We start from the raw sequence: 26,441 nt of genomic DNA, 5'->3' as shown, positions 1-26,441 counted from the left end.
AGCAAGTGATTTATCAAACTTCTTCACCATTACCGATGCTACCCAAAAGGATACCTAATGTTCCATACTAATTCCAAGGCGAAACTGTATTTCAGTCTGTTAATCAATGTGCATCTTCCCGAGGCAAGAGAGTTAACTGACTTTAAAAGTGGAAACTGGACTTTTATAGTCAGTTAACTCTCTTGCCTCGGGAAGATGATCAATGTGATGATACGCCCTTATACTACCAAAGAGAAGGTTTTCCTGCCTGTTTGTAGATTTCCAAAAGGCGTTCGATTCGGTTGATATGGTTGGTACTTCACTCGAAAAGAATTCATGGGAAAATATTTTCTATTATAAAATATATTTATTCCAAAACGTTTTATCTTCGGTTTAAATTTCAAAGAATAATATATCGGACTATTTCAATTGTTCCAGTGGTGTTAGACAAGGCTTTATTTTAAGTATTGATTGGTTTTCATTACTTATCAATCTGTTGGAGAATGATATCCAACAGTTTGGAAGTAGAGAAATCTTTGTTCATCAGGATTTATTGGAATTATTTTTTGCTTTTGTATGCTGATGATTTGTGCACTTGTTTCAGATACGGTCCTCTAATTGCAGAGGAAATGCACGAAGCCGTGTGGAACGTTATTCGGATGCTTGTGTTGTTGAGAGAGACTCTGGGGTGATCCGAGCATCATGGTGTGGGGTGGAATTGGTCTTGCACAGAGGGTCGGCCCTGTGGTCCTGTGGTCCAGGGAGACGCGATGGTGTCACAGCAGCTCGGTACATTTATCAAGTCTTGAGACCACACGCCATACCTCATTTGGCACGTCGCCGCAACCACGAGTTTCAGCGTGATAACGCCCGTGACCACACTGCGAGAGCAACAAGAGACTTCCTCCAGCAGAATGGCATGAGAACCATGCAGTGGCCTGCCCTCAGTCCCGATTTAAATCCCATTGAGCCCCTATGGGACGAGATTCAAAGACGGCTGAATGACGTCCGACCAAGGCCGACAACTACAGCTGAACTGCGTCAGGCGTTCCTCAGAGTGTGGGCTCAAGTACCTATGGCCTTCATCAACCGCCTCATCCATTCCATGTATCGACGTTTCACGGCAGTCATAAATGCTCATGGCGAACACACGAGATACTGACTTGTGATGCCATTTTCTCAGAGACAACTGTTGTGTTTCACTTTAAGAAAATTTGACACTTTAATTTTAACCTTGATGGTCAGTTTTGCCAAGTTTCATGTTTTTGATATGTCTCAAAGTATGTTTACAGTGTTTGGACAAATAAGGTTTCTCATATATCTATCCATGGTGACGTTTCTTTTGCGGTTCAGTATAGTATTTTATAACTAAATTATACATAATTAGTGGAGTTATTACATTTCCACTATATGCTTTCGAATTAATTACCTGTAAAACATCAGAGTTAGATTTGTTCAGAGGAGGCACGGATGGCCCATAAGGATCATCCATAACTTCTTACCCTTACTTAGTACTCCAACTTCTCAATGCAAATCAAAGAAGTTATCAAAGAAGAAACTGGAATACTGTTCAATGCGGCGATAAAACCAACTATATTAACATAATACATACATGTAATAGAAGTTCTGTATCACACGGTAACATTGGTATACTATTTCATGGCATAGTCTCATGTTACGGATCACTAATAGCAAATACTGTATGCTTCTATATCCATTTGTCCAGGACGACAGCTACGGTATGCAACAGCCCTATATCTAAAGATAAACATTCACGAGGAGACCGCTAGTTGACAAGTAGGGCTTGCAGGCTGATAAACGTGATTGTGCATCACTCGACACACCCCAAACATGGCGACACAACAATCAGAACAAACGACAGAGCTGAAGGGGGACAAAATAGCCATTATTGGCAGGTGGGTGAAAAATACAACTGCATTCATGTTTGCTAAGTTTGGCGCGATGCATAAAATCAGTGTTTTCATGTGCTTATAACTCGATATTTCAAAAGTTTGCAAACGGTATTCAATGTCACTATCTTCAAGTTGAATGTCACAGAGATGAGTCTCAGATTGTGCTGATGCTGATGATTAAGATTACTGGCATGATAAATGTACATAGCAAGTTTTGTAATTATCTTTACATTAGATGTAGACATTAACGAATTCAACTTAAACAGTGTTGGATGAATAACGAAATTGAATGGAACATATCTATCTCGTAACGTATTGTATTCAGAATAAATCAGTATAAAACGGTATTCATCAGTTGTGACAGCTGTGACAAGCTGATTGGATCCTAATCAAAACAGCCTATTGCTTGATTGGATCTTTATTGGCAAACGAGATGTTATACCCTTAATCCCTGTTGATCACAGTACCGTGTGTTTCATTACCTGTGTGCTATGTGTTGTTCTTACTGTACTGGCTTCATCTATATCTGTATGCTATTTGTTATCTATTACCTGTTGTTGTCTATGTTTATCTGCTGCTTATCACAAATGCAGATTGTAGATGTAGGCCATCGGCCAAAACTCACAGCTTACAATTGATCCAACTGTGCACAGTAAAAACGTAATGTGCAGAACAAATTTAAGAAATACAGAACATAGTTTGTTATTTCCTAAGATTGTTGGCATGACAAATGTACATAGCACGATTTGTAATTATCTTTACCTGAGATGTAGACATTAGTGTTGGATGAATAACGAATGTGTTTGGAACACATCTTTACTTACAATGGTAATTTCTTTCAAATATAGTTCAACATTAAGAAGTGAATTAAAAGAAGGATAAATTTATTTTTTAGAATTGTTTGACAATGAGAAATGCCAGTCCTGTTCAAAAGCAAATTTAGTCTGATAACAAATTCTGAAATAAACGATTATTTTAATGAAACATTTTGAGCTTCCCATTCATATCCAAATCCAAAGCGATATAACAAAGATTTCAGTTTGGAATCCCAGTTAATCTTAACATTGTTTGCAGTTTGAATTAAAATAGTGTAACTTTTTCTAGGGTATCTGGCGTTGCTAATGACGTGAACCAGTATGTAATTACACGTTAGCTGTTGATATGTAAACCGACCACATTCACAGAGGACAACATAATTTGGAGTAAACATCTTTACTAAAAAATACCTCTTATATGCCGTTATCTTTACAGATTCCAATTGTTTAAATTTATCTACCTCATATTTCCGCGCCATGAAGTAGAACTGGTGCAATCTGGGGGCATTGCCTAAAAGTCGGGCCGGGCCGGGCCGGGCCGGGCCGGGCCGGGCCAAGACGGGCCAAAGTGTTATTGGCTAATTACTTCATTATCGGCGATCATACCTACATATTATTGATGCAACATACACACATGACATTACTGAACAATCACCAACCAAAAACGTGAAACATAATTAGGTATTTCGGAGTAAATCGCTTGAAATCCAGAAAGTGGAGCTGTGTGTAAGCGTCGTTGTTCTAGGTAATATGTAAAAGAGCAATCGTTAAACGAAATAAGATTTAAAACGATATCAAATACTTCTATCTATCGCGATACAAATTTCCATCTGTCGGCATAGCGTTTATATTTATAAGATAGTACTATATCTATGTCAATACCACTTAATAATGTCACTGTTCATCGTGTATAAAGCAGACACGTTGGTTAAAGTAGACCTCTTCGTCCCATACTCTCAACAGTCTCACAAGTGTTCAGTCCGACTTGGCCCGGGCTGTCAAAATCAACTTAAACCTAACAGATGTAACATGAAATGGATTCACACCTGTAGATTAGTATTATATCGACCTAAATATCTCTTTATAGTGTCTCAGATCGCGGTTTTTAAAGAAAACAAGGTGCTCAAAGTGAAGCCCTTTTCCCTCTACATTCTCAACATAGTCTCAATCAGAGGTGTTTGGCTTGTGCTCGGTCCGACTTGGCCCGGGCTGTCAAAATCAACTTTAAACACACAGATGTATCATCAAATGTGTTTATATCTGTAGCTTAGTATTGTATCTACCTATAAACCACTTTATGATGTCACAGTACATCATATTTAAAGAAAACAAGGTGCTCAAAGTGAAGCCCTTTCCCCTCTACATTCTCAACATAGTCTCTATCAAAAGTGTTTGGCTTGTGGTGGGTCCGACTTGGCCCGGGCTGTCAAAATCAACTTTAAACACACAGATGTATCATCAATGTAGAGGGAAAAGGGCTTCACTTTGAGCACCACGTTTTCTTTACATACCGCGATCTGAGACACTATAAAGTGGTATATAGGTAGATATTATATTACACGGGGTACCACTAGGTAGTGACCACTTCCCCATAAATATAACTATAGGAGACGTAAACATCCCAACACCAGCCCCAAACCAGGAACCTAAATTCCACTACAACAAAGCCGACTGGGACAAATTTCAGGACATTTGCAACCAGGCTAACCTAGCTGACCTAGAAAGTAACGACCCCGAAATCTACTGTAAAAACCTCACTGACTATATAATAAACGCAGCAAACAACTCCATTCCTTTCAAAACAACCAGCATAGGCAAACCCTCGGTTCCTTGGTGGAACGAGGAGATAGAACAAACTAGGCGTAAACGCAAATCCGCATTCAATAAAGCCAAACGTGACTTCAAACACCTAAACATAGCACATGAACTAAATCACAAAGTACAAAGCTTAGTTAAAACAGCTAAAACAAGAGACTGGAAAAAAATTTGCGAAGAAATTTACCATCATACAGACGCCAGAACAGTTTGGCGCAAAATCCACGCCATTAGGGGCATTAAACGTCATAAAAAAACTCCCAACGTAAACAATTCGACAAACCCTACTGAAAAAGCTAATAACCTAGCAAATCACTTCTCGGCCGTCAGTAGCAATAGTAACTTCAACCAAAAATTCCAGGAACAACTAAAAGCAGAAACCAAATTTACCAAAGAGCCAAAAGATAATAACCTAGAAATTAATCTCCATTTCACAATGGAAGAACTACTCCACGTCCTACAAAATAGGAAAAAGGGCACAGCCCCAGGCTTAGACCTTACTTCATACCAGATAATTAAACAACTACCACCCAAACTACTCCAAACTCTTCTGAAACTCTATAACCTCATATATCTAAACGGACAGGTCCCATCACCTTGGAAACAAGCCCTGGTCATACCAATCCCCAAACCCAATAAACCAGCTGACCAGGCTAATTCATACAGACCAATCTCCCTAACTTCTAACTTATGCAAAGTAATGGAATCAATGGCCAAAAACAGGTTACAACACTACTTAGAACAAAACAACATAATAAATCCAGACCAAAGCGGTTTCACTCCTGGACGCTCAGCCTTAGATAACCTCGCCCGACTAGAGCAGGACATTAAAACAGGCCAACTTAACAAACAATATACTACAGGCATCTTTCTAGACTTCTCCAAAGCATTCGACATGGTTTGGCATAACGGGCTAATACAAAAACTACAAAAAATAGGACTTATAGGTCAAATAATTAACTACATCCAAAGTTTCCTAACAAACCGCAAAATCCCCGTGGGCATAGACCAAACGCTATCGGACCAATGTCCCCTAGAAAATGGCACTCCCCAGGGCAGCATCCTAAGCCCAACACTCTTCAATATTATGATTAACGATCTATTCGAGGGACTATCCCCCAAAGTAAACACATCAAAATTCGCGGATGATGGAGCCCTCTGGATCCGCACTAAAAGCATTAAAATGGCCCAAAACTTACTACAAAAATCTCTAAATAAAATAAAAGAATGGGCTGACAAACGGGGCTTCTCCCTAAACTCAGAAAAAAACACAGGAATAGTATTTAAACACAAAAATATGCAACCCGCCACCCTAAACCTCCAACTAAACAACAAACCAATCAAATTCCCAAAACAAACCAAATTCTTAGGATTAATCTTCGATGAACATCTCACCTGGGATGCTCACATTAAAAACCTTGTAACCAGATGCAGCAAAGACCTAAACACGTTAAGATGCCTAACCGGCTCCAACTGGGGGGCCTCTAAAAACACCCTCCTCTCACTCTATATATCACTAATTAGATCCAAACTAGACTATGGCAGTGCCATTTACGACACCTTAAACAACTCTCTCATTAAAAAACTAGACTCAATCCAGTATCAGGCCCTAAAACTAATCACACGAACTCAACATGGCACCTCTTCCACCTCACTCCAGGCCTTAACAGGAGAAATGCCACTTAAACTACGTAGGGAACAACTTACCCTAAACTTCTGGGCCGCGTCCCAATCAAACACACTAATCGAAAACTTAATAAAACAAAATATTAGCCCTAGAAACCAAGCCCTAGCCCGGAAACATCCACTACTTACTCCAATTTCCCAAAGAATAACCAATTACCTAAACGAACACAAAATAAATAATCTTAAACAAAACAATAAATCATCCAATATCTTCACTCCAAAACTTAAAATACCAAAAATAGACACACCACTAGCCGATACACTAAATAAACAGACCGATCCTAACATCGCTAAAACCACCACACTAGCATACATACATGAAAATTAGCCAAATTGGTGTCACATCTACACAGACGGATCCTCAGATATGATCTCAAAACACACAGGTTTCGGAGTCCACATCGCACAACCAACCAAAGACACACAATCTTACCGACTCCCAAACAACCAATCCATATTCACGGCCGAACTAATGGGCATGGCCTCAGCACTACACAATCAGCAATCTAAAAAACACCAAAAAATCCTCATCCTAACCGACTCCCTCAGTGGACTACAAGCCCTCAAAAATAAAAACACTAAAAACCGCCCCAAACTAATAAATCAAAAACTCAATAGCTCAAACAACTTAACTAGGGCAGGTAAACAAATAGAGTTCATTTGGATCCCCGCCCACGTAGGAATCTTTGGAAATGAAAAGGCAGATAAAGCAGCAAAATTATCCCTTAAACTCCCAGAAATAAGCTTAAACTTACCCAGCTCAAAATCAGAAATCAAAAGTGTCACTAAACAAAAAATCAACAAAAAATGGCAAAATATATACCAAAACTCAAATAGCCAAATAAGGAAAGTACTCAAACAACTAGAAACACCAGAACACGTACTCATTCACTGCACACATTACCAAACACACCGAACAACACTACAGACTACCCTAAATCTTAAAAACGGACTTACACTAGAATCAATCCTAAATCCACAAAATAAATTAGAAAAATTCAAAGCCTTAGGCATATACCTAATAAAAACAGGACTAATTAGCCGCATTTAAACCCCAAATAAAATATTAAAACCAAAACTACCTTATTTGATAACCACCCAACACACACAGCTCCCTTAGTTCGTCCCCAACCCACTCTTGGCATTCTTTCCAAATCTCAAAATTTCAAAATTACTATATAAGCAACCCCTAAAGCCCCCCTCCTGGGTTGCACAAACTCACTTTTCCCCTTTTTGGAAACACATTAAAAGGCCTGGCCGGGCCCGTGTGCGACATACGCTTGCAGTCGGAAAGCGCACGTTAAATCTCCAATATAAGTAAGTAAGTAAGTAAGTAATATTATATTATTTTCTCTTGGAACATCTATAAGATGTACAGCTACATGTATTTACCAAAAGAAAGAATCTACGTTTTTACTTCATTAAATAAACATTCACTCATTGAACATCTCCAACAGTTTTGTCCATATTGAGATCCACTGAAATGGTTAGTTCACTTGTTACATTTATATAGAACAGAACGATATTTGTGATTAAATATGATTGTGGATACATTAACCTTGGCTATATTTTAAAATTCAACAATAGCTTGCGTGTGGTTTGTTTGGAAGCATAAAATCAACTATTGTTTGTAAAAACCATTTGTGCGTGTTAATATATATGTTTTTTTAAAGGAAAGGGGTTTGAATAAATAATTATTTGTGTGCTCACAAACCCCTATCATGTAATTATATTTTCCCGAATAACATGTTGTTTGCATGTAAAATAAATGTCCCTGTTCACCTATGTAGAAACTCAATCAGCGAAATAAAACTGAGTTACAGACTGTGTATTATAGATCCATAGAAATACGATTGCATAGACGATAACTTCAGAATACAACAGGTGTAAGGTGTGGCTAATTGAAAGTTAATGTATCTCGATGACTAATTCAAATGTATTTCGCAGGTAATAATCAATAAACATTGTGACAGAAAAACAAGTGAAGGATTGAGTTGAATTTTAGTTTTGCGAAAAAGGTCCGTGGTTTCTGTGGATGAAACCTAGTTTGACAATGTTGCAAATGATCACTTTCTTTGACTTCATTACGGATTCCTGAACTTGTATCGAGGAGAAATGTTTAAAGTTAAGTAAAATTCTAATTAAGATTTTTTAAAGCTGTCACGGTAGCAAATTCAAACTTCGATATCATGGTACACAGTTCGATTGTAAAGTCAGATTGGGATTTCAGGATGGCGCTATGTATTTTTATCTCGAATTTGAAATAAGCGGTTAAATTTATATGTTTTGTTTGTTTGTTTTTTTGTTTAACGCCACACTCAGCAATATGCCAGCTATATGACGGAGGTCATGCAAATAATCAAGTCTGGACCTGACAATCCAGTGATTGACATCACGAGCATCAATCCACACAATTGGGATAAGATGACATGCATCCAACCAACCAAGTCAGCGAGCCTGACCACCAACCCGACCCCGTTAGTCGCCTTTAACGACAACCATAGTCACCTTTTAATACAAGCATTGGTTGCTGAAGATCTGTTCTAACCCTGATCTTCACAGGTCCAAATCTATATGTATTTTTTATGGTGAGGCGGTTGTGATCGGAGAATAGGTTCGAGAGTTCGGTATACACATTCGTGGTCAATATCTCTCATGTTGTGGATGAAAGGGATTTTGTCATGTTTTGAAGAAATGTCATCACTGTCATGCTTTTGATGGTACACAAAACGTAAGCTTTACCTCGAACATGCTAGTTCCGGTCACAAAATATATGCTTTAACTTTTACTGATTTTTGTATTAATAACATTACAACGTTTCTCAAGGTTACAGACTCCAAGGATTCATTAAAGTGCATTTTAAGCACCTAAAATTGACAACTAATACCCTGATCGCAAAACTCCTAACGATTTATACTAAAATTAGATATGAAAACTTTTGCTGAACCCGAGGTTTGAATGTCTGACAAATACGTACTTTCTTGTATTCTCATACATAAAACAGTAGTGAAAACATGATCTAACATGGCTTAATGTGGAACGTGTCTAGGATTGTAAACTGTCCATATTATTCCAAATTGTTTGCATACACATGTGTCATGTCTTTATTTGGTTTTGTGTCTCTACCCGCTAACATATGTGGCAAGATACACCTTCCAGGACAGTGGACGATGTGGACACTGACGTAAATTTCCACAACATGTCCAAACATTCCCAAACAGACAGAATCATATGCTTTCTGAAAGTCAATCCAGCACATCGTTAACGTTGTTGTCGTTGTCGTTTTTGTCGTCTACGTCATCATTATCCTTCAAGGATAGTGGACGGTATGGACACTGGAATATTTCGAATATTTGGAGATGTGTGCATTTTAATTAATATAAACACTATTTTAAGTGTCAGGAAACGGGAATTTTCTTGTCATGAATGGCGAGTATAACAACTTGGGAAGCTAGCTTGACATTTCGTTAGTACGGTCCTCATACTGTCTTTGCCTTGTTTCTCCTCAATCTCATTAGTTTCAAAAGGAACAGATAAATCGGTCATACAATGCTTTCATTGGATTTATCAAAAAGGACCATATCAGGTGTGTTCGCTTGGATACGTCTGACTCTGTATGTAGGCGTATTCCAAAGAATTTTATATGTAAATATCATTTCCCACGACGCCCTATGTATATTCTGGGTCGTACCATTGATGGTCTCGGAGTCAAAACCACACATTACGGTAACAAGAGGATCGAACCATGCCAAAGATACTGTGTTTGTGTCAAGCTGGACATCAACTTTGACACAAAATCACACATTGACGTTTTGGAGTGGCAAGTGACTGGTTCTGGGTCGATTTGATATGGCACCATCAACAAAATAAACATTAACATTGATATTCAGTACTGCATCAATGGGTCGTTTAGGAAAATCCATTGAATGACTTGTTTTCAGTCTTGACAGCTTCACAAGAGGATTTTCAGATAAATAAATATGTGCAATAGTGCACGATTAAATTCAATCATGAAAGGCCGCCTTGTTAATCACACCATAGACGTTAAAATATGGTGATCATCCTCATCATAAACAACTATCATCATCATTAGCATTATAATGTTTATGTTCCCGTCACAGTACATCGTATTTAAAGAAAACAAGGTATAGATATAAACACATTTGATGATACATCTGTGAGTTTAAAGTTGATTTTGACAGCCCGGGCCAAGTCGGACCCAACACAAGCCAAACACTTCTGATAGAGACTATGTTGAGAATGTAGAGGGAAAAGGGCTTCACTTTGAGCACCTTGTTTTCTTTAAATACAGCGAACTGTCACACTTTAAAGTGGTATATAGGTAGATATTATACTCTTTATAGATGTGAATACATTTGAATATACATCTGTGAGGTTTAAGTTGATTTTGACAGCCCGGGCCAAGTCGGACCCAACACTTCTGACAGAGATTTTCTTAAGAAAATACAGTAAAAGTGTTTGACTTTAACGGACCAGTTTTCTTTATATACAATGTACTGAGACACTATAACGTGGTTTATAGGTAGATATTTAACTCGTTTATAGATGTGAATACATTTGAATATACATCTGTGAGGTTTAAGTTGATTTTGACAGCCCGGGCCAAGTCGGACCCAACACTTCTGACAGAGATTTTCTTAAGAAAATACAGTTAAAGTGTTTGACTTTAACGGACCAGTTTTCTTTAAATACGATGTGTATCAAATGTGTTAAGGAACAAGGCCCCGTTCCACAAAGCGATCTTAGCACTAAGGTGATCGTAAGTCCCATACTCTAACATAGGTTTACGATCATCGTAGCGCTAAGATCGCTTTGAGGAACGGGGCCCAGGTCATAAGGAATTGTCTTAAATTAATAGGGTGATCTCAAAACATTGAACAATGTCTTCTTAGCCCGTGAACTAGCATTTTCTATACGTGGAACCCAGGACAAAGGTTTACCTAGAGTAACTCCCAAGTATGTATAACATGAAACATACTCCAACAGCTTCTCTTGGTAATACCACTTTTCAATTCTCGCCAGAATACCTCCTTTCTTTAAAAAACTTTTGTCTTATCCAGGTTAATAGTTAGTTGGTAGTTACAGCAATATATAGTAACCCAGCAAGAGTGTCAGAAATAGGAATAACATCATCAGCGAAAAGTAAAAGGAACAAATGTACTACGTCTGGGTGAAACTGGATACCGTCACTACAAGACGCTTTGATTTCCTCTGCCAGCTCATTAATAAACATCGAAAATACGTAGAGACTGAGTACACAACCTTGGCGAATACCGATGTTACATTCAAACAAGTCTGAATAAAGGTTATTATATTTAACACATGGACTTAGCGGAATAAATAGTAAGGATACTTTTTAATGCTTCATTACATGTGTGCTATTTGTTATTCTTACAAATAGCTAGATGTACAGTAGGGATAAAAAGGATGTGACAGTTGTGACAAGCTGACTGGATCCTTATTAAAATAGTCTTGATTAGGTCTTCATAGGCAAACGAGATGTATTGCCTTTCATCTCTGTTGATCACTGCAACGTGTGTTTTATAACCTGTGTACTATGTGTTATTCTTACTGTACGTTTGGCTTCATCCAGTTATCTGTATGCTTGTTGTTATCTATTACCTGTTGTTGTCTATGTTAATATGCTGCTTATCACACCATGTCATGGATATAAACCGTTCATCACCTGGTTGTCAATCTAGCTTTATAACTGTGTAAGAATATACATAGAAAGGTCGCTATATGCAATAAACCAGAAGTTGTTATCCATAAAGTTGTACGTTTTCTTAGATACTCACCAACTTCTAGAATGCCACTCAAACAGTCAGTTTAAAATAGTTAAATAGATTATTTCACCATCAGTGTAATACTACTACACAGAACATCCTCAGTTTGGGAGGACGAAAACAGCAAATCAACAATACACTGTGATCCTGTCAGCTATCATGGGCCGAGTGCAGGTGTTTGTCTCTCGTTAATTTCCATATTTTGGCAAGACCCCATATCTGAGGTGGGTTAACGTCGCGTCCAAGATTATTGCACTTATATAGCGACGTGCATGCACACGTGTGTGTGGCTGCTTGTACTAGTCCGGACTGATGCCGATTTATAGTGCTAGCACTCTGAGATACCATGCCGCAGTTTAACATGAATACCTCACTCAGACACAGTATACTGACTCCGAGCCGACCAGTCCTTGTTTTAGCCCCTTAATGCCGACCGCCAGACAGGGTAACAACAAGTACCATCTTTTAACGTCTTTTGGTATGACGCGGCCGGGGATCGAACCCCGGACCTTCCGCTCTCCGGGCGGACGCTCTACCTCTAGACCACGGATGCGGTTCCCATATCTGACAGGCGGTAAATCTGGGACGGTACGTCTGGGATGAACCGTGGAAAACCTATTGTACTAAATTGTGTGAAGCTAGGCTTCACTTTATATGTGTATTAACGCATTAACTGAATTCTTGATATCATACTCGTCACGATATGGCTGAAATATTGCCGATGTGACGTAAAGCATAAACTCACTCACTCTTGATATCATATTAGTTTACAAAAGACCAAGGATAGGTAAGGCAACAAGCGCCTCGACGCTTTATAATCTGTGGTTCAGCGACACAGAAAGAAATGTGTGATACAGGGTGAAACATATGAATATTCGATATTGCGAGCACAAATAGGCATGTATAGTACAGGGAGCATAGATAGGCATGTATGGTACAGGGAGCATAGATAGGCATGTATGGCACAGGGAGCATAGATAGGCATGTATGGCACAGAGAGCATAGATAGGTATGTATGGTACAGAGGGCATAGATAGGCATGTATGATACAGGGAGCATAGATAGGCATGTGTGATACTTGGAGCATAGATAGGCATGTATGGTACAGGGAGCATAGATAGGCATGTATGGTACAGGGAGTAAAGATAGGCATGTATGGTACAGGGAGCATAGATAGGCATGTGTGATACAGGGAGCATAGATAGGCATGTGTGATACTTGGAGCATAGATAGGCATGTATGATACAGGGAACATAGATAGGCATGTATGATACAGGGAACATAGATAGGCATGTATGTTACAGGGAACATAGATAGGCATGTATGATACAGGGAACATAGATAGGCATGTATGATACAGGGAACATAGATAGACATGTATGATACAGGGAACATAGATAGGCATGTATGGTACAGAGGGCATAGATAGGCATGTATGATACAGGGAACATAGATAGGCATGTATGATACAGGGAACATAGATAGACATGTATGATACAGGGAGCATAGATAGGCATGTATGGTACAGGGAACATAGATAGGCATGTATGATACAGAGAGCATAGATAGGCATGTATGATACAGGGAGCATAGATAGGCATGTATGATACAGGGAACATAGATAGGCATGTATGATACAGGGAACATAGATAGACATGTATGATATAGGGAACATAGATAGGCATGTATGGTACAGGGAGCATAGATAGGCATGTATGATACAGGTAATATAGATAGGCATGTATGATACAGGGAACATAGATAGGCATGTATGGTACAGGGAACATAGATAGGCATGTATGATACAGGGAGCATAGATAGACATGTTTGATACAGGGAACATAGATAGGCATGTATGATACAGGGAGCATAGATAGGCATGTATGATACAGGGAGCATAGATAGGCATGTATGATACAGGGAACATAGATAGGCATGTATGATACAGGGAACATAGATAGACATGTATGATATAGGGAACATAGATAGGCATGTATGGTACAGGGAGCATAGATAGGCATGTATGACACAGGGAATATAGATAGGCATGTATGATACAGGGAACATAGATAGGCATGTATGGTACAGCGAACATAGATAGGCATGTATGATACAGGGAGCATAGATAGACATGTATGATACAGGGAACATAGATAGGCATGTATGGTACAGGGAGCATAGATAGGCATGTATGATACAGGGAACATAGATAGGCATGTATGATACAGGGAACATAGATAGGCATGTATGATACAGGGAACATAGATAGGCATGTATGATACAGGGAACATAGATAGACATGTATGATACAGGGAACATAGATAGGCGTGTATGGTACAGGGAACATAGATAGACATGTATGATACAGGGAACATAGATAGGCATGTATGATACAGGGAACATAGATAGGCATGTATGGTACAGGGAACATAGATAGGCATGTATGGTACAGGGAGGATAAGTAAAAACGTGTGAAACACGGAGGCACAGCTTGATCGCTATGTGTGACGTATGAAGTTCATGTTAAGCATTAAGGCATCCGCCTTCTTCGAATGACCTTTGGGTTTGTATCATTGTCAGTGGGTTGATTGGACGAAGTTGGGCGATGCTATTTGCCTCGGGCGGCTACCTCGTGTCCCTCTTTGACACTGATTCGCGCCAGGTCAAGGACGCCATGACAGACATTCAGAAACAACTGACGATGTTATCAGAGCGAGGCTTAGGTCGAGGAACCCTGTCCGCTGATGTCCAGTTCTCGAGAATTACCACAAGCACATCTCTGCTGGAGGCGGTCAACGACGCCGTGTACATACAGGTAAATCTGATAGTTGTATTGTTTAATGAATGTCAATTAACGAGTAATACATTTGTTGTAAATACAGTTTAAGCAGTTACACGATTGCTCGAGAACTCTGAATCATCAGCAAGATGTATGTGTGATGGTTTGCTTGTGACGGCAGGAATGTGTTCCCGAGAAGAGGGAGCTGAAGCGAGCCGTGCTGCTGGATGTGGATGCGGCCATGACGTCAACAGCCATCTTGGCGAGCTCCACCAGCGCGATGATGCCGTCTCTCCTGTCTGACCACCTCACAAACAAAGACCGATTCCTGGTGGCACATCCGGTAAGATATCTGGCCATCTTACCTATAAAGAGATACCTAGTGTCACATTGAGAAACATGGCTACAGTGAGTGACGCTCATGTCTGGTGTGCCCGGTATATTATGGTATATTGCTAAAAGCGGCGTTAAACCCTACTCACTCACTCACTCACATAAAGAAAGACATCACATCTGACCACAAGTCCAACAGAGACAAATTCCTGGAAGCGCATCAGTCTTGTTTTGTTACTTCCTGACTAAACCTTGTAAACAGTAAAGCGTTCGCTCGTCACGCCGAAGACCCGGGTTCGATTCTTCACATGGGTACAATGTGTGAAGCCGATGTCTGGTGTCCCTGCCGTGATATTGCTGGAATATTGCTAAAAGCGGCGTAAAACTATACTCACTCACTGACTCAACTCCAGGAAATCGGAATGTAGGAAGGTCCTTTACAAAACATCCGTGTTGAGATTCTGTTTATCGCATCATGGTATGTATTTGTGCAAATGAGAAATAAACTGTCGATATCTGAGTGATGCTGCATCTAGCATCCCCTGGTGACACTGCGCTGGTTGTCATGGTTTCATCTTCATCTGTTTCAGACTAATCCTCCATTTTATGTCCCAGTCGTGGAACTTGTGCCCGCTTCCTGGACTGCTGATCATGTGACAACTGCCACCTCCGAGATCATGGCTGCCATTGGTCAGGTGCCCATCGTGTTCTACAAGGAGGTGGATGGGTTTGCCGTGGGGAGGATCCAGTTTGCGATACTGAGCGTGGCCTACGACCTTATAAAGGTTGAACTTGCCAAAAATACAGTCAATACAAACAGAATATAAAACAGATAGAACGTGGATGGTGTTTAATAGTATAACGACAAAAATCACGATATTTAATAGTACATAAACATTTTAATGTGCACTTCATTAATGCGTATTATGTTTTACACCGAGTATAATTGGATTCATATCTGTACAGCTGTATGATAATGGTGCATGATAGTAATGTATAGCATAATGTATGCTGCTATACACTAGGACATATAACATTTTCAACAGTGTGAAGCATGATTATTCTTTTCAAGGGGACAATTTTCGATATATTTTTTTCCAGAATGACGTGTGTGACGTTGAAGCCATTGAGGTCGCCATGACGGAGGGGTTAGGGATGTGGTACGCCTTCTTCGGGCCGTTCCAGGTTGAACATCTCAATGCAGACGGTGAGGCGAGAGGCCAGAGGTGTATCACCAGCTACGCTTTGATTACCCAGTGAACGTCTCGGGAACAGGGGCGGTAGGGTAGCCTAGTGGTTAAAGCGTTCGCTCGTCACGCCGAAGACCCGGGTTTGATTCCAGACATGCGTACAATGTGTGAAGCCCATTAGTGGTGTTCCCCGACGTGATATTGCTGGAATATTGCTAAAGACGGCGTAAAACTATACTCACTCACTCTAAAGAACGAGGTTTCGCGTAGTTTGTTTTGTGGAAACGTCACACTCGCTCATGTAATAAACATCACAATAATTTTGCGATTCTGCTTGTATTCAAGCACAATGACACTAATGAGAGAACGAGGGGTGGTTGTGTGTCTGTGAGGGGGGTGGGGTGGGCTGGTGGTGATGTGACGTGTCTCTATATTGACTGCTCATGAAGTCTTGAAAATCTGTTTCAAAATTCACACAGTGTCATATGGGAAATATACTCACACAGTTCAAATATACTCACACAGTGCCGTAAAGATAGCTTGTCATTCAAAGAATCTCTAACTTGTTTTGGTATATTAGGGTATTCCCCTCTTAGCACTGAAGGTCATAGGGATCGCATTGCATTTATTCCCTATTACGAGTGAGGAATGGTACCAAGATGGAATGTATAAAGAGATGGCGTGTATACCCTGTTAATGTACTTAATATTTCGGTGTTCTGGGATGTAAACATCAATAATGACCGTTCCAGGGTTCATGGATGTCTGCAACAAATATGGGGAGGCTGTTTACAGAGTACAGAAAACGTTTGCTGCACCCGAGAAGATGGGGGGACCGACAGCAGAGAAGATGTGCCAGCAACTAGAGCTCTTCTGCCCTCTTGACAAACTCCAGGAGAAACGTCAGTGGCGAGATGAACGCTTAGCAGCTTTGTCTCGTCTCATCCGGGACTTGGACAGAGAAGAAGCGACACCAAGCGGGGGCAATTAGATCCACCCCGTGAATTGGCCATGTGCCTAAGATCCTTATGATAACATGGTTGAAATAATAGAGCATGGGTAGAGGAGGGTTCCTACGGGAGATGGGCCTCCAGGGATGTCCAGGTTGACGGGGGTGTTATTGCGTGTTGATCAGGGTTGGTGGTAGTTATTACGGGGAGATAAGTGTTCGGAGGGTTTTTCTACGATGAAATCGGGGTTTGCAGGGCGTTAATGGAGGGCTATTTAGTTTGGGAAGGTGATCGTACGGGAATATCAGATTTAGGAAGGCACCAGTAGGGGAAATATAGGTTCTAACGGACATTTCAGCTTTGGTAGGGTTTTCATATGTGAATATCAGGTTGTTCGAGGGTGTTCCTAGTTGGATGATGAAAGTAGGCAGATACAACAGCCAACATCTCTGTAGAGACAACCCTGTTCGTAGTGTATTTGCAGAATAAATAACTAAAGAATATGAGTGTTTAAGTTATTGTTTTACGAGGCTCCACATTCATCCGGTGTTCATCCAGTGTTCACCCGGTGTTCATCCAGTGTTCATCCAGTGTTCACCCGGTGTTCACCCGGTGTTCATCCAGTGTTCACCCGGTGTTCATCCAGTGTTCACCCGGTGTTCATCCAGTGTTCATCCAGTGTTCACCCGGTGTTCACCCGGTGTTCATCCAGTGTTCACCCGGTGTTCACACAGTGTTCATACAGTGTTCACCCGGTGTTCATCCAGTGTTCACCCGGTGTTCATCCAGTGTTCACCCGGTGTTCATCCAGTGTTCACCCGGCGTTCACCCAGTGTTAACCCAATGTTAACCCAGTGTTCATCCGGTATTCATGCAGTGTTCACCCGGTGATCATCCAGTGTTCACCCGGTGTTCATGCAGTGTTCACACAGTGTTCACCCGGTGTTCATACAGTGTTCACCCGGTGTTCATCCAGTGTTCACCCGGTGTTCATCCAGTGTTCACCCGGTGTTCATCCAGTGTTCATCCAGTGTTCACCCGGCGTTCACCCAGTGTTAACCCAATGTTAACCCAGTGTTCACCTCGTGTTAACCCAGTGTTCACCCAGTGTTCATCCGGTATTCATGCAGTGTTCACCCGGTGTTCATGCAGTGTTCACACAGTGTTCACCCGGTGTTCATCCAGTGTTCATCCAGTGTTCACCCGGTGTTCACCCGGTGTTCATCCAGTGTTCACCCGGTGTTCATCCAGTGTTCACCCGGTGTTCATCCAGTGTTCATCCAGTGTTCACCCGGTGTTCACCCGGTGTTCATCCAGTGTTCACCCGGTGTTCACACAGTGTTCATACAGTGTTCACCCGGTGTTCATCCAGTGTTCACCCGGTGTTCATCCAGTGTTCACCCGGTGTTCATCCAGTGTTCACCCGGCGTTCACCCAGTGTTAACCCAATGTTAACCCAGTGTTCATCCGGTATTCATGCAGTGTTCACCCGGTGATCATCCAGTGTTCACCCGGTGTTCATGCAGTGTTCACACAGTGTTCACCCGGTGTTCATACAGTGTTCACCCGGTGTTCATCCAGTGTTCACCCGGTGTTCATCCAGTGTTCACCCGGTGTTCATCCAGTGTTCATCCAGTGTTCACCCGGCGTTCACCCAGTGTTAACCCAATGTTAACCCAGTGTTCACTTCGTGTTAACCCAGTGTTCACCCAGTGTTCATCCGGTATTCATGCAGTGTTCACCCGGTGTTCATGCAGTGTTCACACAGTGTTCACCCGGTGTTCACCCGGTGTTCACACAGTGTTCATCCGCCGCTTCATTCTGTGTTGTGCATGTGTCTGGGTACAACATGTATTCTATCTCTGTGACGGGCTTTTCTCCCATCAAGCTGGCACGCTGTGATAAGACTAACATCACGGACCTATATAACCAAGTCCGTGCTTACATCTAGTCTCTGAAATGAACATATCTTACAGAAAAAACAAACAGTTATTAAATTATCTTAATAAAAATATAACATAAAGGAGCACAGAGACTCTCTTCATTTTCAGATGCTGCAGTAATCTAGACTTGCCAAACAGTATAGACTTGCATGGGCTGTATTGGATATATTTGTATCAAGGTCTGTATGACAGACTAACGCTGTGATATACCTGGAATACTGCTCCAAGCGCCTTAAGCACAACTAACTCACTAAATCCAAACGCTGTATGATAACCTAGGCTACTTTCACGCTGTTTTAACACACAACCTGTTAGTTTGTACCTGTTTTTCGCTTCTACAGTGGCCAGATTGGAGGAAGCTGGGCGATGCTGTTTGCAAGTGCTGGCTACCAGGTGGCGCTGTATGACGTCATCCCTGATCGCGTGACGCGCACTCTTGAGGCACTGCTGGAGAAGCTGCACGGTCTGTCACGTGGCGGCCTTCTCCGTGGTACGCTGGGGGTGGAGGAGCAGTGGGGGAGGATACGGGGGGTACAAGACCTGGGGGAGTGTGTCACCGGCGCCATCTGGGTCCAGGTGAGTCAAAAGTGGTATGAATGTAAGGGCAGCATTTCGACAGTTGATTTATGCTGGAAAGTAGCGTCATCCGCGCTTGGGTGACGCCCGTTTAGTCAAGACACCACGGACAATGTTGAGTGAGTGAGTGAATGCCACGTTTTTCTACGGACATACGAAGACATGTATTTTAGGTGTTGGAATCTTCAACGATTCAGACAGTAGCACGTACGCCTATTCATTTAAAGTTGACAACAAGTTGTATAACTTAACACTGCTAAAGGCGGCCTGAAATTCATCTCACAACCTCACTGAAGTTTCTGTATATTTATGTCTGTATTTGGCAGGAGTGTGTCCCGGAAGACAAGGACATAAAGCAGCAGGTTTTAACACAAGTGGATCAACATTGTTCCCTGGACACCACTGTTGCTAGCTCGTCAAGTTCCCTCCTGCCTTCAGACCTGTCGCGAAATCTTAAACACAAGGGGAATTTCCTTGTCGTTCACCCAGTAAGTCCTTATGTAAGCCACCCGATAAAACCGCTAAGACCAATGAAGAACGAAGTGTGGTTTATTTCACGGTACAACATTGTTCTATCATGACGTCATTTCTGAGATTCGAACATGCACTCGCAACTTGATGACGTCGTAAATAAAATGGAGTTGTCTAACATTGCCAAGGTCGGATTGTGTTCAGGGAGTCGTCATTATTCAAATACGGGTAAATGTTTGTAAAGCACACATGTACAATTTATAGACATTTATAGGCTGTAAAATGTTGATATCTCATATAAGAATGAAACGACTCGTGGTCGTTGTTTATCGTAAAACAAAACACTGCAGGGAGAATAAACCAGTCGGGGCTGCGTCCCTCATCGTGTATTCTCCCTGCAGTGTTTTATTGTACGATAAATAACTCCCACCTGTAGTTTAGTTCTTAAATAACAAGCAGCATTCTACCTGCGTCATATTCCTGAATCACGTCGGGTTTTTTTACTTGCTGTAATCCTAAGCAAACATACCCAGTATATCAATACATCAGTAGATCAGTTTTATTGTCTTATGTCATGTGGGAGAGTAATCGAGGTACGGCGTCTCAAGATGTCAATGGAGCTCGGGAGCACGGGTGGCCCAGTGGTCAAAGGCGCCGCAATTCGTGTGCGGAGCTTCGTCCGTTGGGTAGCCAGAAACCTATGATCGTGGGTTCGAATCCGTCGCTCCGATTATGTTTCTGGGTTTGTCAGCACATAACCCGCGCTTCGGCCTTTCCTCTTACATAAATCTGACATGCCGTGATATAACTGGAATACTGTTACACGCGGCGTTAAAGCCGAACTCACTCGCTCAATGTAGCTCCAAAAATGTAGCTCATTAAACAAAAATCATCACGACATTCTATCCTCCACCCAGACAAACCCTCCCTTCTACTCGCGGGCTGTTGAGCTGGTCCCTGCTCCATGGACAGCCCCGGAAACCATGACTCGGGCACAGGACCTGATGAAGGCGATCGGACAGTCTCCCATCACACTCAAGACAGAAATCCCAGGATTTGTCCTCAACAGAATGCAATTTGCCATCATGGCGGAAAGCTACCGACTCGTGAAGGTACGACTCCCTGTCCTGTTCGCCTTTGTTGAGAATCGTTTGTCAGACTTAAACATCACTTTGTCGTTATTGTAGACACGAGCTTTGACTCCTGTAGATGGTGCAGCTGTCTTCGAGCTTCAGGGACCCATCTAAACCACTGCTCATCTTTGTCTACATCTCCCGCAGGGTGGATTCCTAAGCCCTGATGGTGTCAATAAGGCTTTGTCTGCGGGACTTGGACGGCGATATGCCTTCAACGGGCCTTTCCAGACTGCACATCTCAACGCTGAAGGTACGTAGGAATAGCCATCTCTCGTCTTAGCAAAGTAGGGTGTACCAGTCTGTCCATCTCAGTGAAGTAGGGTGTATCAGTCCGTCCGTCTCAGTGAAGAAGGGTGTATCAGTCCGTCCGTCTCAGTGAAGAAGGGTGTATCAGTCTGTCCGTCCCAGTGAAGTAGGGTGTATCAGTCCGTCCGTCTCAATGAAGAAGGGTGTATCAGTCCGTCCGTCTCAGTGAAGAAGGGTGTATCAGTCTGTCCGTCCCAGTGAAGAAGGGTGTATCAGTACGTCCGTCTCAGTGAAATAGGGTGTATCAGTCTGTCCGTCTCAGTGAAGAAGGGTGTATCAGTCTGTCCGTCTCAGTGAAGAAGGGTGTATCAGTCTGTCCATCTCAGTGAAGAAGGGTGTATCAGTACGTCCGTCTCAGTGGAGAAGGGTGTATCAGTACGTCCGTCTCAGTGAAGAAGGGTGTATCAGTCTGTCCATCTCAGTGAAGAAGAGTGTATCAGTCCGTCCGTCTCAGCGAAGAAGGGTGTATCAGTCTGTCCGTCTCAGTGAAGAAGGGTGTATCAGTCTGTCCGTCTCAGTGAAGAAGGGTGTATCAGTCTGTCCGTCTCAGTGAAGAAGGGTGTATCAGTATGTCCGTCTCAGTGAAGAAGGGTGTATCAGTCCGTCCGTCTCAGTAAGGAAGGGTGTATCAGTCCGTCTGTCTCAGTGAAGAAGGATGTATCAGTCTGTTCGTCTCAGTGAAGAAGGGTGTATCAGTCTGTCCGTCTCAGCGAAGAAGGGTGTATCAGTCCGTCTGTCTCAGTGAAGAAGTTTGTATCAGCCCGTCCCTCTCAGTGAAGAAGGGTGTATCAGTACGTCCGTCTCAGTGATGAAGGGTGTATCAGTCTGTCCGTCTCTGTGAAGAAGGGTGTATCAGTCTGTCCATCTCAGCGAAGAAGTTTGTATCAGCCCGTCCTTCTCAGTGAAGAAGGGTGTATCAGTACGTCCGTCTCAGTGAAGAAGGGTGTATCAGTCTGTCCGTCCCAGTGAAGAAGGGTATATGAATCTGCCCATCGCAACAATTATTGTTTGTGAAACATAAATGTATAAGCCAAGATATACATACAGGACGTTTCGATGAATTGATTTGACTATTTTTTTAATAACATGTTTTCCTCATAAGGGTTTGGAAGCTACTGTGAGCGGTATGGAGACATGATTTTCCGGGTCCAGCAGTCGTTCGGTGCCCCTGAGCAGATGGGCGGGGCTCTGGCCGAGCACATCGAGGGGGAGATGGTGAAGGAAGTGCCCCTGGACAGCCTGGAGAAGGCCAGGAGGACTCGGGAGGCCAAGCTGGCGGCACTCGGGAAGCTCAAGGCAGACCTGGACTCTGTCAAGTTGTAGAAATATGGGATATCAAACATATTAACCAGGCCTTTGAGCATGCTGATTACTTACGTCTGACCCATGAAGATCCGGGGTAGAATAGGTCTTCAACAACGCATGCTTGATGTAAAAGGTGACAATGTTTGTCGTACGAGGCGACTTCTTACTTCTCCCATGTGTGACACTGGTAACATGATAGGGGTATTTAATTAGGTATTTATGTGAAATGTTTTTTAGAAACTGCAAGGTTCGGATATACGTACATGTTTGTAAATTAATATTTGTAAGTATCTGAGTAAAGGAATAGAGCATAAGAAGGTTGTATGTAAATGTGTTATAACTACATTACTACACATTGATAGATCGCCTCCGTGGTCTAGTGGTAGAGCGTCTGCCCGGAGAGCAGTAGGTCGGGGGTTCGATCCCCGGTCGCGTCATATCAAAAGACGTTCAAAGATGGTACTTCTGTTTTGGCTGGCTCTCGGCAATAATGGGCTGAAACAAGGATTGGTCGGCTCGGAGTCAATATACCTAAGTGGGGTATTCATGTTAAACTGCGGCATGGTATCTCAGTGGGCTAGCATTATAAAATCGGCATTAATCCGGACAAGTACAAGCACACACACGCACATATGCATGTCGCTATATAAGTGCAACAATCTTGAACGCGGCGTTAAACCCCATTTCACCTCACCTGACCTGTCAAGCGCATCTGTATCTGGTGCCAAGCAAACATGCACTCTCACGGGTATGGTGCTGACAAACTTAGAAACATAATCGGGGCGAACCGGGATTCGAACCCACAATCATAGGTTTCTGGCATACCCAAGGGACGCAACTCTGCACAGCGAATCGCGACACCTTAGACGACTGGGCCACCCGTGCCCCCTTGTCAGGTAACAGGAATGTCAACAGGTATTGTATCAAAGCGTCTGCTTCAATCAATTCAGCGTCAGCGTAAGATAACCACGCTGACTGTAGCACTCATGGAGCGCTGGCTGGCACGACGTATATCACTGGTCTTTTTCCTGGCCTACCATACACGCACAGTTGTCTTGAAAATAGGGGGCACGGGTGGCCCAGTCGACTTAGGCGCCGCGATTCGCTGTGCAGAGTTGCGTCCCTTGGGTACGCCAGAAACCTATGATTCTGGGTTCGAATCCCGGTTCGCCCTGATTATGTTTCTAGGTTTGTCAGCACCATACCCGTGCTCGTGGGTTTCACCGCAGTGGTAAACGTCTGAGACCTGCATCACTTCGGGCTTTCCTCTCACATTAAGCTGACATAATAACTGGAAAACTGTTAAAAGCGGCGTTAAACCAAACTCACTTACTCACTCTTGAAATTATGTTTGACTTCCGACAACTACAATGTGGCCAGTCGGGGTCAAACAGCTGTACTTATTTATCTCTAAATATCCTGTACCATCAATTGCACATTCATTCAGAAAAAGTAGGGGAACGTCCCACATTTAAAATAGACTTAAAGTTCAAATAGCCGTATTCAATAACAGTAAGTGGGTACATATGTTCTATGTCCAGCGAAAACAAATGAAAACATCATAAGGGACCGACCATTATGTTTTGGGTGGCAGTGGGACTGGAAAAATATTTTGTCCAAGTTTTACCCCCAAAATATTATCGAGACGTAAAAAAATGAAGTATTGCCTATGTTGAAAGCAATACGTAGGGGCTTTAAATTCCCGTGACTGCAGTGGCTACTTAAAACTGTAAATTGTTCGGTTCCAAGTAACTTACATCCACCCTTCGGTGATTGGAGAAGCGCTGTCTATTTTAAACTTCTCTTAGTATCATCGTTCATTCATATGATTAACATACCACTGGACGGCTATATCTACATGACCTTCGAGATGAATGGGGAAGTGGAGTCATTGAGTGAATGATTGAGTGATCTATTGATGAATACGTAACGGAGTGAGCAGAGACATTATTAAGTCGGTGAGTAAATGATTTAGTGATTGGATGACACATCATCTCACGACAAGTGGGGACATGTAAGACACATCGTCTCACAACAAGCAGGAACACTTATGACACACCGTCTCACGACAAGCAGGAGCACTTAAGACACATCATCTCACAACAAGCAGGAGCACTTAAGACACATTATCTCACAACAAGCAGGAGCACTTAGGACACACCGTCTCACGACAAGCAGGAACACTTAAGACACATTATCTCACGACAAGCAGGAGCACTTAGGACACACCGTCTCACGACAAGCAGGAGCACTTAAGACACATCATCTCACGACAAGCAGGAGCACTTAAGACACATTATCTCACGACAAGCAGGAGCACTTAGGACACATCGTCTCACGACAAGCAGGAGCACTTAAGACACATTATCTCACGACATGCAGGAGCACTTAGGATGCATCGTCTCACGACAAGCAGGAGTACTTAGGACACATCATCTCACGACAAGCAGGAGCACTTAAGACACATTATCTCACGACAAGCAGGAGCACTTAGGACACATCGTCTCACGACAAGCAGGAGCACTTAGGACACATCGTCTCACGACAAGCAGGAGCACTTTGGACACATCGTCTCACGACAAGCAGGAGCACTTAGGACACATCGTCTCACGACAAGCAGGAGCACTTAGGACACATCGTCTCACGACAAGCAGGGACACTTAGGACACATCATCTCACGACAAGCAGGAGCACTTAGGACACATTTCCTGACAAGCAGGGGCACTTAAAGGGCACATCGTCTCACGACAGCAGCCTTCCTAGTAGAGCCACCCGTGAAGATATCGGGCTAGAATAGTCTTCAGCAACCCATGCTTGTCGTAAGAGGCGACTAACGGGATCGTGTGGTCAGGCTCGCTGATTTGGTTGATGCATGTCATCGTATCCCAGCTGCGTGGATCGATGCTCATGATGTCCATGACTGGATTGTATGGTCCAGACTGGATTATTTACATATCGCCATCACATAGATGGACTATTGCGGCGTTAAACAACAAACAAACAAACAAATCTTAGTAGAGTTGGAAATACCTGCCTGCCCGACCATCCGAGACGGGCTGTTTTCGTCTTGGGCAGTTACCTGTGAGAAAAAGCACACCCGATGGTCGTGTTGGTGTTAAAATAAAATATATATAAATAAATAAATACAAATGTGTTTAAAATCTGGATTGGCAACTTTCGGGTCCAGGTAACCTTTGTGAGTTGTCAATCCAGCTGTCTGGCTAGATTTGGTGTAATTTCCATACTGCCCTAGGTATACACGCCAAATACATACCACCAAGAAAAACACGTTATTGCATTCCTCCAAGTAAATACGTTCAACGCATAACACCCTCTAAACACGCTCATTACATAGCACCGAGCAAACACATTCAATGCATTCTACCCAGAAAACACGTTCAATGATTTCCACCAGACTACATAATCAATGTATTCCTT

General features: G+C 42.4%; 1 protein-coding gene across 2 annotated transcripts; it reads left to right on the top strand.

Annotated features, from left to right (window-relative positions):
* Positions 1-1,781: 1,781 nt before the first annotated feature.
* Positions 1,782-23,309, top strand: LOC139475130 (lambda-crystallin-like). Of its 2 annotated transcripts, none has more exons than XM_071258389.1 (6): positions 1,782-1,895; positions 19,551-19,785; positions 20,112-20,273; positions 21,174-21,368; positions 21,537-21,642; positions 22,801-23,309. In XM_071258389.1, exons 1-6 carry the CDS (start codon positions 1,831-1,833, stop codon positions 23,019-23,021), a joined length of 984 nt encoding a protein of 327 aa, XP_071114490.1. In that variant the 5' UTR covers positions 1,782-1,830; the 3' UTR covers positions 23,022-23,309. The 2 variants fall into 2 exon arrangements, with proteins under 2 accessions (XP_071114490.1, XP_071114489.1); XM_071258388.1 differs by lacking the exons at positions 19,551-19,785; positions 20,112-20,273; positions 21,174-21,368; positions 21,537-21,642; positions 22,801-23,309 and adding exons at positions 14,596-14,830; positions 14,976-15,137; positions 15,718-15,912; positions 16,229-16,334; positions 17,069-17,785.
* Positions 23,310-26,441: the final 3,132 nt, after the last annotated feature.

This window comes from Haliotis cracherodii, unplaced genomic scaffold (genome assembly GCF_022045235.1).
Source record: "Haliotis cracherodii isolate W230 unplaced genomic scaffold, xgHalCrac1.p SCAF_3, whole genome shotgun sequence".
Classification (NCBI taxonomy): Eukaryota; Metazoa; Mollusca; class Gastropoda; order Lepetellida; family Haliotidae; genus Haliotis; species Haliotis cracherodii.
This window is presented reverse-complemented; position numbering and strand designations above follow the sequence as displayed.